The sequence below is a fragment of the Dipodomys spectabilis genome, unplaced genomic scaffold (assembly GCF_019054845.1).
Source record: "Dipodomys spectabilis isolate Male_0828 unplaced genomic scaffold, ASM1905484v1 ptg000235l, whole genome shotgun sequence".
Lineage (NCBI taxonomy): Eukaryota > Metazoa > Chordata > Mammalia > Rodentia > Heteromyidae > Dipodomys > Dipodomys spectabilis.
Genome location: NW_024870912.1, coordinates 2,192,058 through 2,207,188, shown reverse-complemented (window position 1 = coordinate 2,207,188; position 15,131 = coordinate 2,192,058). Strand labels below are relative to the sequence as shown.

At 42.7% G+C, this 15,131-nt stretch overlaps 1 protein-coding gene across 1 annotated transcript in view; it reads left to right on the top strand.

Moving 5' to 3' along the window:
* L3mbtl4 (L3MBTL histone methyl-lysine binding protein 4) overlaps positions 1 to 15,131 on the top strand; it is a 310,153-nt gene that overhangs the window by 48,712 nt on the left and 246,310 nt on the right. The window contains exon 4 of the mRNA XM_042699191.1: positions 8,205 to 8,296. Coding sequence (XP_042555125.1) covers positions 8,205 to 8,296 — 92 coding nt within the window. The remainder of the gene's footprint in view (positions 1 to 8,204; positions 8,297 to 15,131) is intronic.

Sequence of the window (15,131 nt, the reverse complement as noted above, 5' to 3'; positions counted from 1 at the left end):
CGTGGTGGAAAGATGACTGATTCATGGTTTGAGAGATTTCAGTCCATGGCCACGTGGCTCTGTTACTTTGGGCATGTGGTGAGGTGAAACATTATGGCAGCCAAGCCATTGGAAGGGAGACAGCTCACCTCAGGGTGTCCAAGAAGAAATGAGAGAGAAATGTGTTTGATAGTGCATCTCCAGTGACCTAATTTCTTCATAGTAGGTGCTAGCTAATCAACATTCTACCCCGTCTCAACAGCACTGTGGCAGGCTGGGGGCAAAGATTGTAACCCATGAGCCTTTGAAGACATCTTTCCCTGCCTGTGTTCCTCCCCAAGCCAGCACACTGGCCTGCCTACTCGCTGACGTAGATAGATCCCCATTTGGCTAAGAGCCTCATTTTTCCTTCTTGGTTTAATTCTGTCAGCAGATAAACTAAAATGCTCTTATCTTTGTGTTTTCTTTTTGTTTTTAAGACAAGGAAAGAAAAATTAATTTTTTCTTTGACTGTGTTCTTTACCCACTTGAGCTCCTATCACCTTACTCTTTCTCTGTTTGCAAACCTCTCAGAATTGGCTCACTCTGATGCTTGTCTGACACGTCCTCTTTACTATTGGCTGTCTTCAGTCTGACTTTCGGTCCTGTTTCTTCATGGAACCTTCTTCTCTGGTCACAGAGACACCAGAGTTTTAAGACTAACAGCAGCTTCTCCAGTCTCTGTTCTGGAACATTTAATGTCTGGTTCTCCCTGTCTTTTGGGAACCCTCTGCCTCCGACTTCCAGGCCTCTTTCTCCTGCCTATGCTTTCCTTGTGTCTTTTCTGCTCCCCATTCTCTTTTAGCAGGGTCATTGGCTCTCTGGCCTGGTTCATCTTTCTCATTATTTTATCCATTATTGAGTGCTCATGGAAAATTCGAAATTGCCTTTTGCTGGTATATATTTATTATAGATGATTCTACATACCTAAAATGAAATGCCTACGCAAATACTCATTTTTAATTCTGCCCCCCCACCCCCATTTTGTGTTGGCTCCTGGATGTCTAAACTTGAGTGTTAGGATCTCTATCCTGTCCACAAAGCTGTTGTTGTTGGATGGACTGCTGTGTTTTCTCCAAGAGTCCTTCCTGCCTGTCCCCAAGGAACACTCCACTGGCCCTTGGCGAGCTGAACTGGCCAGGCACTATATTTCTTAATGTAGGTTCTGGTCGTCTCCTTCACAGTTCCCAAGTCCATAATGGCTTTCTAAACCGACTCCTTAGGTTGACTTGGAGGAGCTTCCACGACCTATTGCCCCTTCCCATCCAGCAGCCCAGCCCCTGCTGTCTGTGACTCTGTGCTCAGACACGGTTTACAGAGGCCGCTCTTTACCTTTCAGCTTCTTTTGCTTTGTACTCTTTGCCATTTCGCCTCAATTGTCTTCTCTATTCCCACTAGCCCCAAGGAGGAATGGTGTCCTGTTCTGTTCACAATGAATCCTTCTTCTGTTTGTTCTCCGGCATGCTGTTTGGATTTCTTAACTAGTGTAAATTAACACTGAGTCTGTATATTCCTCACCCCATGGCATCCTGCCATATGTCAGGGAGTGGTGATGTCAATTTGCCAGCACACACCTCTCTCTCTTCTAGAGTAAATACCGTATGGGAAAGAGTCAGGTTCTGGTGCATTCCAGGGCATACTCTACCTGCTTTGCCTGGGGAGGTGAGCTGGAAATGAGTTTTCAATTCACTTGGTCTGAAATGAAAAGCAACCCAAATGTGCAAATGAAATATGCAGTAGTTGGAGCATGGAGAAGTCCTTGCTACAGCGACAGGACATAGTTATTAAAATGGGAATTGTGAAGTGCTGCTAGAATCCATTGGCTGCTAGTTGGGAGAGGTTACCCAGCAGTGATGCGATGCATAGTCAACAATAGGGAAACTGTGTCCCTTCCAGGGTACCCACAGAGTGCAATCTTGTTTGTAGACTGCTGTGAAATTGGCTAGTGGTTGGTGACAACACTGCATCCTCTGATGGAGCCTTCCTTTATCCAACATCAGTTCAGGAACAGACTGAAAATACCGTGTGACCGTGTGCTTGAGACTCACGGAGTTCTGGAGAGACTGCTCCAAGATAGGAGCACTAAGATCTGCGCAATTCTGTTGTTGAGAATGATCGTTCATTCATTCTTCACCCCTTGCCATTTTTAATTTTAGTGCAGAAAGTTACTAATAAATGCTGTGTGGCTTCTTAGAACAGGGTTGCTTACTGCTCGGGTGAAAACATCCTCTCCCTGATTTCTCAATCTGTGCCTGCTCAGGTTGGGTGAGCAGGAGGGAGGTTGAGTGTTAGGGAGGAGAGGCCCCGTGTTCTGTTTGGAAGATGCCAAGTATTGGGGCTCCTAATAGAATATCTTTATAAGTAAACATGGGTGCATGCTAAAGAGAATTTTAAGGTTTGAAAATAATTCACCACCATCCCTCAGCCATGCATCACAGGGCTTGACACTACCCGATACCCTAGCTTCATTTGATCATTTTCTTAGGACTTCTATTAGTATGTAAGCATGCTCTACTGTGTTTGCTCAGTATTTACGACGTCATTATTATGTGACCTTGATAGTAATAATTTATACAATTTCTGTTTTTGGATACCTAGAATTCTTTTTCCAACTTGACAGCATTGTAAAGGCTGTATTTAGATCTTTTGCATTTTCTAGAGGAAAATATTAAAGTTAGAATAAATAGACACAACAAATAGTAGCACCTTATTTTGGGCTATAAATATGTATTACCAACATGACTTGCAAACGTTTAACCATATTTGCAAAGGGTGAATTCATTGATTTCCCTGCAGACTTAATTTTATGGTTCTTTAATCTTAAGAGTGACTGATTTAATACGTGCTTCTGCTACGTTTTGACTCTGTGCTAACGTGAGCCAGGGTTGTATGGTGGATGTGCCGGGGCAAGGAGTTTTGTTGAAAGATTTCCGGCTGTGTGAGCTTCAGTTCTGTAGAAGGACAAATGCATTATTAATTTAATATCCAATGTTGTGAAAGTAAATGGAAGCTGGGCATAGCAGTATACACCTGTAGTCCCAGAAACTTGGAAAATTAAGTCTGTAAGATCACTGGAGTTCAGATCAAGCCCATCATGGGCAACAGTGTCAAAAATATAGAAATATACCCACATATATGGTTATATGTACACACGTGTATATACATTCACACACGCATACACGCATACAGACTCCAATCACCAAATTTAGCATCAAGCATATAATAGCCAGATACTAAATGAGTGATCATATAAAATCACTACATATTTTCTCTACTACATGATATGTCACAGAAGAAGAAAAATTGGAACATTTTTCTAAAGCCAGTAAGTATAGTAGAAAGAAATGAAATTTTAGCTAACACAGTTACCTGTATATTCTATAGGATGAACGCCACATCTATAGCATGTTTCAGAACTGTATAAAATATGAGTGGCCAAGCACTACCTCTTATAGTTGGTTCCTTCTCTCCAGGAACCTGAAACATGAATTGATGAAAATAGATATCCTAGAATTCATTTTAAGACCCAAAGTGCTACTCTGCTTCCTTTCTTTCCCTTAAACTCTTTAAACAAGTATTTGTAGCTAGGGAAGTTTTCAGCTCCAGGGATACAGGGAAGAACACAGTCAATCACACCCCCTTCTTTATAGAGGGTTATGTTCTCATTCGAAGTAAGAAAAGGAAAGCAAGCATAGTGGCTCATCTTCCTGCTGCCCAGCCCTGGGGATACTAAGGGATTGTAGGTCCAGGCCAGCCTGGAAAACATAGCAAGGTCCCCTATATCAAGACAAAAAAAGTGAACTAATTGCAACCAATGTATTTTCCAAGGGAAGGAGAAAGCACTGCAGGGAGAAACTATGGAGACACAAGGCCTTTGGGATTCTGTTAGGAAGAACCTGCCAGGCCTCATACTGGACAATAATTCTATGCCTTTAGTAAAGTTGGTAATTCATGGGAAGTTTTTATTGTCTGATATTATGTACTCTTTTTATGATAAATTTTAAAGGCTTTCTGCCTATTTATGTAATCATAAAAGAGTTCTTAGAGATATGATTTACTTCTGGTGAAATGACAATATATAACAATCGGAAATCTGATTAAAGTGAGAAATTACACACAATCTTTTAGAGAACACAGCTGCTGGAGAAAATGAGCGATCTATATTTGCCTTTGAGTTGATGCTGCCACAATGTTTTCTTGTAAAAGCACATAATTATACTGCAGCAAAATCCTTGTGTGAAAACAGGGAAGTTAACTAATCTGACCGGAGTGTTTGCTTTCTCTCTTTGGCAAAAGAAATGTCATGTGGTGAGATGCAGAAATGGCCACACACCAGAAGCTTCTTAGTAGAGATCTCCACCAGGACAGGATGCCACAACATTTCCAAACATAGCAAGAAAATATATCTATGGCCTGTCTTCCTGCCTGCCTTCCTGCCTGCCCTCCCTCCCTCCCTCCTTCCCTCCCACCTTCCTGCCTGCCTTCCTTCCTTCCTTCTTCCTTCCCTTTCCCTCCTAATCTTCCTCCTCCTTTTTCTCTTCCTCATCCTCCTCTTCCTTCTTATCCCCTTCCTCTACCTCCTCTTCCTTGTTCTTCATCCTCTTTCTCCTATTTATCCTTCCTCTCTGCCTCCCCTTCTCATCTTCCTCCACCTCCACTTTTTTCTTCTTTTTCTCAGTAACAAGGCGTGAATTCACACAAGGCCTTACACTCATTCATCTTTATTGCTCATGGTTAACATTCTATCACTTGAGCCACACCACCAGCCAAACATTTTGCTGGCTAATTGGAGATACCAGTCTCTTAGACTTTTCTTCTGGCCTTGCTTTCAACCTCAATCCTTCACATCTCAGCCTCTTGAGTTGCTAGGATTATAGACATGAATCATCATTTCATAGTCATTGATGATAATTCTGTTAGTCTTGATGACTTCAGAATTCTATTACTTTGGTACTGTATTTTGGGGAGTAACTGGTTAATATTATGACAGATGGTAAAGTTGAACTCTCGTACTTTTTTTTCTGTGTTGAAGCTATAAATTGATAGCATTTTTCTTTTATTATCCAAACTTAGATTCTTTGTTAATGACAAATACTTTTCATCTACTAGACCAGAGGAAGGGTTCTACATTTATTCTAGTGGACAGTGAGTTTTCATTACAAGAAAGGTAAGAAAACACCTTGTAAATGAACGGATGTCTATATAAATCCCCCTACACAACTTGTATTGTGTTTGTAGTCCCGTCAGGTTAGTTTACTGTCCTGAGAGGCTCACGTGTTTGGCCACTGGTCACCACCAGTGCTGATACAGGTCTGACCTCTGACCATCTGTACCTTCTCCTGGAACATTGCAAGCAAGATAAATGTTTGTTACTTCTTAGGATGCTCCATCAGACTTTCCAAGGATGCTGTGTATGGGATAAAAGAACAATATGAGTTTTTGAAGTATAAAAAGTAACATACAAAGAATTATTTACATTCATCCTATCACCTATAGCCCAGATTCCACTATCCCAATACTGTTAATATTTTATTTCTAATCCTTCCTCTTTTCTTTATTCCCTTCCTTTCCCTTCCTTTCCTTTTCCTTCCCTTCCCTCTCCTCCCCTCCCATTCCCTCATTCCTATCACCCTTCTTTCATTATGCTCAGGGCCTTTTGTTCTTACTCAGCTTTTTGCTCACTTGTTTATCTGGTGCTTTGCTACTTGAGCCATGCTTCCAAGCCAGCTTTTTGCTGCATATTTTAAAGACAGAGACTTTCGTAATTTTCTCTCATATTTTCCTCACTGGCTTTGAACAGCAATCCTCTGGATGCTAGCCTCTTGAGAAGCTAGGATTACAGGCTCTGGTGAATTTTCTTTTTTTTAATTTTTATTTATTTATTGTGAAAATACTGTACAGAGGGGTTACAATTACATGGGCAAGATAATGAGTGCATTTCTTATCAAGCCTTGTAGCCTCCTCCTTTGTTTTCTCCTTCTCTGGTTAATTTTCTGTATAAACACATTTGCCTTTGTGTTTGGCACACATGTTCATAGTATTTACCACAGTAGAAGTGTTTTATAAATATATAAATAGATGATTGTTTGAAGTATATAGTAATTTATATGTACTTGTTTTTATTAATTCAAAAAGTGACAGCTGGGCACCCGTGGCTCATGCCTAGCTACTCAGAAGGCTGAGATCTAAGGATCACAGTTCTAAGCCAGCCTGCGCAGGAAAGTCCGTGAGACTCTTGTCTCCAATAAACCACCAGAAATCCAGAAGTGGCACTGTGGCTCAAGTAGTAGAGCATTAGCCTTGAACTAAAGAGCTGAGGGATGGCACGCAGGCCCAGAATTCAAGCCCAATACCTGCTAAGGAAAACGTGTATAGAAAGGTAAATTTCTTACATGTCCATGATAGTCCATCTTCTGTGGCTTTTTTATTATTATTATTTGTGGGGAAGGGACATACAAAGCAACGCAGAAATCATCTTATAAATATAATAGAAACAATTGCATGAAAGGAAAAACAAAAACAAAAAACATTTGAATGCTTATCTTGGGGTTCATTCCCCTAACATCAACTTATCTGACCGTTTCTGCTGGACTCAGACATACACTGATTATTGTAAATAAGGGAAATCATGGGACCTATGTTTCTTTGGGCCTGGCTTACTTCACTTCATATAATTTTTTCCAAGTCTTTCCATTTCCTAACAAATGGGGCAATGTCATTCTTTCTGATGGAGGCATAGAATTCCATTGTGTATATATACCACATTTTCTTGATCCATTCATCTACTGAGGGGCATCTGGGTTGGTTCCATATCTTAGCTATGGTAAATAATGCTGCAATAAACATAGTTGTGCTGGTAGCTTTAGTGTGGTCTTGTTTGTGAACATTTGGGTAAATGCCCAAAAGTGGGATTGCTGGGTCATAGGGGAGCTCTATGTGGAGTCTTTTGAGGAACCTCCATACTACTTTCCAAAGTGGTTGAACAAGTTTACACTCCCACCAACAATGCAGTAAGGTTCCCTTCTGTCCACATCCCCTCCAGCATCTGTTGTTATTAGTTCTTGATTATAGCCATTCTAACTGGGGTGAGGTGGTATCTCAGTGTTGTTTGGATTTGCATTTTTTTATGGCTAGGGATGTTGAACATTTCTTCATGTGTCTATTGGCCATCCTTCTTTCCTCTTCAGAGAAGTTTCTCTTTAAGTCTTTAGCCCACTTATTTATTGGGCAGTTGTTTCTTTGAGGATATGTTGTTGGGCAATTTAATTTTTTGAGTTCCAGGTATATTTTAGATATGAGACCCTTGTCTGTTGTATGGGTAGTGAAGATCTTCTCCCAATCCGTGGGCTTTCTATTGATCTTGCTAGCTATGTCCTTTGCCATGCAGAAGCTCTGCAATTTCATGCAAAAGGATAATATGATTTTTTTTGAAAAAAATACTTTTTTGAAGATTTCAACTGACAAATTTTAGTCTCATTTTAATCCATTGAATATTTACCAAAAAGGATCATTTTGTTTCCTTAACCGTTTCCTCCCATTTAACAGTATATCATTAACATAATGTTTCTTAGCCATTCAGCAACCTTCCACAGTGCAATCTTCCTGCCTATTATTAAAATGACATTTAATTAATTCCCCTTGGTAGACCTCTAATTTGTTTGCAATGTTTCATTATTAGGCAGACTTAGAGCAGAAAACCCTGCATTTTGTCCTGTGGCAGGTCAGCTGTGATTTCATTAAGACAAATCCTGGAGGGAGAATTTCTGATTCCAACTGTGGGAAAATTCTGAGGCTTTTTGACAAATACTGCCATATTGCCTCTGACAGGTTGTACCCACTGACATTCACACCAAAAAGAAGCATGGAAGTTTTCGGGCTAGTTACCTTAAAATTAAGCAAATCCTTTTGCCTGCCATCCTCGAGAGCATGCTGTAACTGCTCACCTGCACCTTTATGAGGAGGATGAGTTCTGTTCTTCACCCTCTCCCCAAATAGGGACAGTAAGTAGAGTGAGGAGTGGGGAGGTGTTTTGGCTAACTGTTCACACAGTCCAGGCTGAGTCTCTCATGAGAGGCTTTGATCACCCACTCATTAGGTTGCGCCTTGAGTTTACTTTCCACTAAATGTTATTACTCTTTTGTCCTGTATTGCTTTACATTAATCACTGTGTTTTTTTTTTCTTCCAGCACCTTCTACAGCAACACAGGAAGCGTGGTCCTGGGAGCAGTACCTAAAAGAACAAAAAGCCACAGCTGCACCTGTGGAGCTGTTTTCCAAGGTCAGCCACTGAAAGTCTTAAGAGTATTGCCAGGAATCCATACTTGGGACATTTAATTAAAATGACTACTTTTGCCTAGATAGCCAGTTGACCCATTCGAACTTGTAGACTGGGCTAGGCAATGATGCAGCGCAGGAGATCAGAGTGTGCACTGGAACCTGGGTTTGCCGCCCTGTTACTGCTACTTACTGGCTCTCAGATGTAAACAAGTCTTTCAGCCATCCCGGTACAATGTTTTCTTTTTTTCATCTCTGAGGTAAAGAGTGTCCCTTCCCTTCATCATTGGATTCTGGGAACACTAACTAACATGTGCATATAAGGCAAAGGATGTGATGTGTATATACTAAACATGCACCTTACCTAGTATCACTTATACATGTCCTCCCAAGGGCCACCTCGGGCAGTTTTAAGGAGCTGCATGGTAGGGTGTGTCAAATGAGATATTGGACTCATAAATCACATTATTCCTGACTAGAAGGATGTACAATGCAGCTATTGACTGTGACTGCCAGCCCCCAAGTCTTGCAGCAATAGGGATCAGCCTTAACCAAGATGTGTGTGTGTGCATGCATGCATGTGTGTGTGTGTGTGTGTGTGTGTGTGTGTGTGTGTGGCTGCTCTAATGCTTCTTGGTGTGTTTGCAATGTTTCAGAAGTTTATATGAAAAAATTGCATTGGATTTAACACATTCTATGATTTTGATCTATAGTGAGAAGCTAAAGCCTTTTATTTACTGAATGAAGGAAAGAGGATCTCATGGCCAGTAAGGCTGGGTGAAGAGTACCCATGGAGGCAGAGGGTCTGGGAGACTACAGAGTGCTGAGGACAGGACATCCATGCTCATGGATGCTCCTTGACTAATGACTCAACTGTAAATGTGTGAACGGTGATATTTAGCCATTCTAGGATGGAAAAAAATGTTAAATCAACAAACTACCTTCACCACCACCATCACCAAAACAAACAAAACCATAGCAATATGAAGCAGATGTTGGTTGGTGATGTAAAGTCCGTGGAGTGGACTTGTTAGTACCCCAAAGATGAGAGGAGACTTCATCTGACACTGAGTGAGGAGAGCAGTGCTGCTCCCCATTGACTCGGCCTGATCTTCTTGCTGTCTAGGCTTGCTCAAGATACTGTTACTCCATCTTGACACTTAAGTTTGTTTTTTTTTGGGGGGGGGTCTGGTCGTGGGGCCTGAACTCTGGGCCTGGGCACTGTTCCTCAGCTCTTCAGCTCAAGGCTAGCACTCTACCACTTGAGCCACAGCGCCACTTCCGGCTTTTTTCTTTTTGCTTATGTGGTGCTGAGAAATCGAACCCAGGGCCTCAGGCATGCAAGGCAAGCGCTCTGCCACTGAGCCACCTTCCCAGCCCTTGGCACTTAAGTTTTAAGAAAAAAACACCCCATGATTTATATTTGACAGCTTCAGTTTGGTAACAAAGGCAGGTTCCTGTCAGCCTTCCAAGGAGGAGTACTGAACTGAACTTAGGTTCCTGTTGACATCTTGTGCCTGACTGCAAATGCTCATTTTGTTCTGTTAGTATTATCCATTCAGGTCTGCCAATGTGATGGAACTCTCTAGCTTTAGTCACTGAAGTGTGGAAAATAACACTTAAAATAGTTTGCATACCTAGATAGAAAACTATTCTGAAGACAAGAACGTAGAACTTTATTTTTAAGATACCATTTCCATAATGACATTCAAGTTTTAGATGACTTACCAAAGCCACTTACCCTACATATTCCTAATTCCATCATATATACATACACAATTCATGTCAGATACATATTCTACCAAGAAAATGTGTGTAATACTACTTTAAGGAAAGTATGTCATATTTTATTTGCACACAAGGATTTTTGCCTACCTATAGATCTATTTTAAGTTTCTTTTTGTGTACAACCAAAGAAAGTGTTTCATATTTTATAATTTATTTAACCATCTGGGATAATGAGTATACAAGTGTATAAACACCTTCTGTTGACAGAGAAGATTTTAAAACATTTTTGCTTGATTATTGGTGATATGTGACTACTATCTTGAATTGGTCTGAAGTTTTTAAATACTGCTTTTTCTTTTTGCCTGAGGGTTGGTATTAAATGTGTTTCTCTCTTACACCTTCTGCTAATTCTCTCACGCTCACTCACTATCCCATGTAGTTTTCTGGAACATTTTCTTTACCTTGGTGCTCATCACCTCTGGTCCATATATGTCTGCTCAAACCTGAAGTCCTCCAGTGTGATGCAGATGTGCATCAAACCCGTTTCTTCTGGGGCTTGTCAGCCTGCTCCAAGCTCTGGCTCTTCCTGTCTGTGTTTGTGTCGCTGAGCCTTGTAGGTGCCTGACATCTTCTTTTAAGATGGCCCAGACAGCATGCTCACTCTGGCCTGGTGACGTGCCCTCATGTCCTGGTGGGAATAAGAGCTGGTGCCTGCTCAGTTCCTGCAGGAAGAACCGAGACCTTGTTTCTGGCCTGGAGCAGCCCCCCAGCCTTTGCACCAGCCACAGCCCTTGCTTGTCTTGAATCAGGAGCACAGCCAGTCTAGATCTGCATTGCCTTGTGTGCTGACAGCAAGAACCACCAAACTGCTCCCCCTTGGCCTGAAGGCCAGATGTGTTGTTGATGCCTTGGCTGGCATGAGATTGTTGGGAAGACAGGCAGAATTCACACTTAGATCCTAGCAAATTGGGGATGCATCTACATTTTTGAAATAATTGTGTATTTTTGAACAAGAAGTCACTACAAGAAAAGTTAAAATCTTTTTGGACTTCTATATAGATGCTTTACGCTTTAGTAATAGAGGTTTAACTTGAAATCTATGTAGTTAAGTTCTTTCGCTAGTTTCCTAACGCTGCTATAGCAAACCACCATCCATGTGATAACTTAGACAGTGCAGATTTCTTACGACGCAATTGGGAAAGTCTGAAGTCTGAATGGGCTCTGTGGGGCTGTCCTCCCTCTGCAGGCTCTTGGGGGAGAATCTCTTTGCTTACCCTTCCTCATTCCCACTTCTGTTCACATGTCCCTTGTCACATGTTCCCTCTGGGCTCTAGTGCCTCTCTTGGATAAAGACCTTTGGGGGTGAGATTGGGCTCATCAGATACCCAGGATAGTGTTCCCATCTCAGGATGTTTTGCTCCACCTGCTCTGCAAGGCCCTGTCTGCAGGTAAGGTTACTTAAGCACAACGTGTGGTGTATAGCACCTGGTGCAACTTTGAAAGTGACATTCTTCTGCCTAGTGCAGGCCGCATCCTCTTTTTATGGCTGGTGGCAGCCCTGATCCTGGTCCTAGGAATTTCTTAGGAGTGAGTTCCATCCAGATTATTCTACTGTGCCAAAGCTGCCTTAGTTTACACTGCTGTTCCCTCCTGCTCCTCCTCAGTGTCCCTGCTGTCTATGTTTACTGTCTATGTACACTGCCCATGTCCATGCCTCCATCCCTCAGGGCTGTAGGCAGGCAGGCCTAGTCCTCCAGCTCCCTACCAACTCTTTCTTCTGCTGCATGTCTAGCCTTACCTCCTTCTCCTCCTCATGTGTGGTTTTAGGTGCTTTTATTCCACCATTTCCATTCTAGGTGCTTCATGAGTATGTCCATGTGCACATGTGTGTGTCTGTTCTTATACTATTCACCTCCATGCACTCCGTCCTGTTTTCCCTCACTCCAGCCATGTTCCTCTCCTGTGACACCTATGCCCATGTGACAGTCTGTCCAGTTCCCTGGTACCTTCAGTGCTTTCAAGGGACATTTCTCTCCTTTTTCAATCCAGCCCATCCCCTGCCTGGCCACATTTCACAAGCTGTAGTTGAATCTTTTCCGCACTGGGGGCTCTAATCTTACTAGCTCATCTTCCAGACTTTTCCCTCTCTCATTCTCTTAGAACCCGTTTTGCTTCTAAGATTTCTAGTTCTTCCACTTTCTCTACTTGCTTCACATTTCTCCTGGCCAGCCTCGGTGTGGTGTCTATGTCCTTCAGGTTAACCACCCTGTCACTGAGATCCTCATCTCCCTGGCCACCCTGCTGCCTGCAGCTCTATGCCTGCTGCACAGGCAGGTCTGTGTGGCTGTGTCATGTTTGTCTTTGGTGCCCGCATTGCTACACGAGGACCACAGGTTGGTGGCATGGCACATCCAGAGCCCTAGTTGGGTGGGCATCATCTTGGCATCATCTTTGTCATAAGCCTGGACTCTCTTCCTTGGAAAGCAGTCTTGATCTTACAGGACTCTTTCCTACCTCTAATAGAAGCCATCACTTCTTCATGGATATATAGTCGATGGACCTTAGGCTTTTTCCTGCAAAATATTACTTTGTGCACCTGCTCTGGCCTCTCCCACACCATCCTGGGAAAGGCCTCTTGTCACTGATCCACTGTTGTTTTCCTGTGCTCGAGAGTCTCTCCTTTCCCACCTGGCTAGAACTTTTCTTCCATTGCCCACCTCATGCCCCAATTGCCAGTTAGCTGGGCTTCCTTGTTTCCTTTCTCTTTCCTTTCCCTTAGGTGACAAATTTCCTAAGTAGCTGGGTGCCAGTGGCTCACGCCTGTCATCCTAGCTACTCAGGAGGCTGAGATCTGAGGATCGTGGTTCAACGCCAGCCTGGGCAGGAAAGTCCATGAAACTCTTATCTCTAATAAACCACCAGAAAACCGGAAGTGGCACTGTAGCACAAGGGGTAGAGCGCTCTCCTTGAGCTGAAAAGCTGAGGGACCATGCTTAGCTCCAGAGTTCAAGCCCCACGACCGACAAAAAAAAAAATCCTAAGTAGGTCCCATAATAACAAATTCTTCCCTGGACTCTACATTTTCCTCACTGACTCATCTTCTCAGCGCAGGCCAGATTTTGGAAAGCTTAGAGCCTTTTTCTTCTTTCCTTGATTTTTCAAACCTTTCTTTTCCATCTCCGTCGGTCCTGACTTCTATCTCGCCATTGTCTGAAACTGTCTGTGGGAGTGACTCCAAGGATTCCACAGCAGATGCATGCCAGGCCTCATCTCAGCCTCTCTCTCCCAGGAGTCATTTACCCTTGCTCTCTGGTCCTGCTTGTTCCCAATCTCTTTTAGTTCTACTCTTCTGAACTTCACTTCTCTTCTGAGATCTGTCCTCAGCCTACTCCCAGGGCTCCAGTTTCCTCCGTTTCCAGCCCAAGGCTATACAGTGCTGTTCCCACTTCCCCCTAGGGATTCAGACCTGGTGCTGTTCCCTGATACCCACAGTTTTTATTCTTAGTGTGCAAACAGGAATCAGCCTTGTGGCCTAGGCTGCCATCTCTGTCTCTTTGAAAGGCTGGCTTGGTTCCTGCCTGGTCTCTGAGCTCAGTACATGCCAATTCATCCAGTGAGTTTAAGAATACCCTGTAATTATTCCAGTGCTGTTCTCAGTCTTTACCTTTACTGCCTGATTTTAGTACGAAGCCCTGGATATTTTTTTAAACATAAATTTTAACTCAAGCTTCTTACCTGGCCTTTCCTGCACAGTAGAGGTGCAGCGGCCTTTGTGATGTGTTCTTCTGTGTGTCATCTGTGTATTTAACATCTTTGGCAGCCTTTTAAGCTCTTCTCTTTGATTGCTTATAGGTGTATTTTATCTCTTGGTGGACTTATAATCTCCCTAAAGCTTGACTGGGTTTCTTTCTTTCCTCTTTGTTTAATTCCTCTCAGCTGTATGGCTCCTGGGGGAGGCACCTATTATCTCTGCATGCCTTGGGAAGCCTTCCTGTCTTCTCTTCTTCTAGGATGCATCTTTCTGACCCTACCTATTAAACTGAAAATGGTAAGTGATCACCTACTGTTCAGAGATTTTTGGAAGACTTCTATCTCTTAAAATGTCCAAGGTAATGATTGTGCCTGATATATGGTTCTCTTCGCTTAGTATAAGCACTTCTTTCTGTCCTAGTCCCTTGCCCTTCCAAGAGGCTTTTTACCTTTTCCTTGATGGCCCCGTGTGGTCTCATCTCCCGCTTCTTTAAGAACACCGGCCTGGCCCTGTCTTCTTGGACTCACTTGCCAAATCAAGTGTTGCCTATTTGGTCACAATCACATTCTAAGCTTCCTTCTGACCTGACCTGTCCATTGAGGGAGCTCCAACATCTGGATCCTTGGCCTTCATGGCAAGTACCTGGCCCAGAAGCTACCACTATCATTCACTCCATTCAACCTCTTACTGCTGCCCATTAAGTCTTTCCCACATCTCACCCTTCTTACACTGTCTTTTTCTCTCCTGAACACAGGAGGACTATCTTAAGATGAATTCCTTACCTAATCAAGGCATAAGTACACAAATTGTAGTGCATGCGTCCTCCCCTGCCACCTTCAATTCCATCTTTATCTTGGATGCTGCATGCTTCACTTTTCTGTGTGTCCTCCCATTAAATTCTGGTACACTCTGTTATGATTTTGTGCCCTGACAAGGAAACTCTAGCCTTCTCTGGGATGAAAGGGTTGAATTTATATGGCGAGAGGCCAGGAAAAACCAGGACAACTTCCTAGTTCTGCCCTCTAATTGAAGATAGCCTCCGTCAAAGATAGGCCTGTTTTCTCTTGTCTTCATTACTTGAAGTCTAAGCAAAACGAAAAGCTCCTCAGCAGAACGAAAAGCTCCCCCCTCCCTATAACTCTTCTAGATCTCATGTATATTTTAAAAATTCTCTTTTTCTTCTAAGTAAAATCTGAGAAACCTGGGCGTATGTATTTTGTGTTCAATGAAGTCTGGGTTGTATTTAGCTCTGCAGGTGCAGAAAGAAGCTCCTGTGAAAATTTCTGCTTTTAACTCCCTGTAAAACCATCTGACACACCAGAGCCTTTCCAGCCGAACCAGTTCAATCAGATTTCAAGCC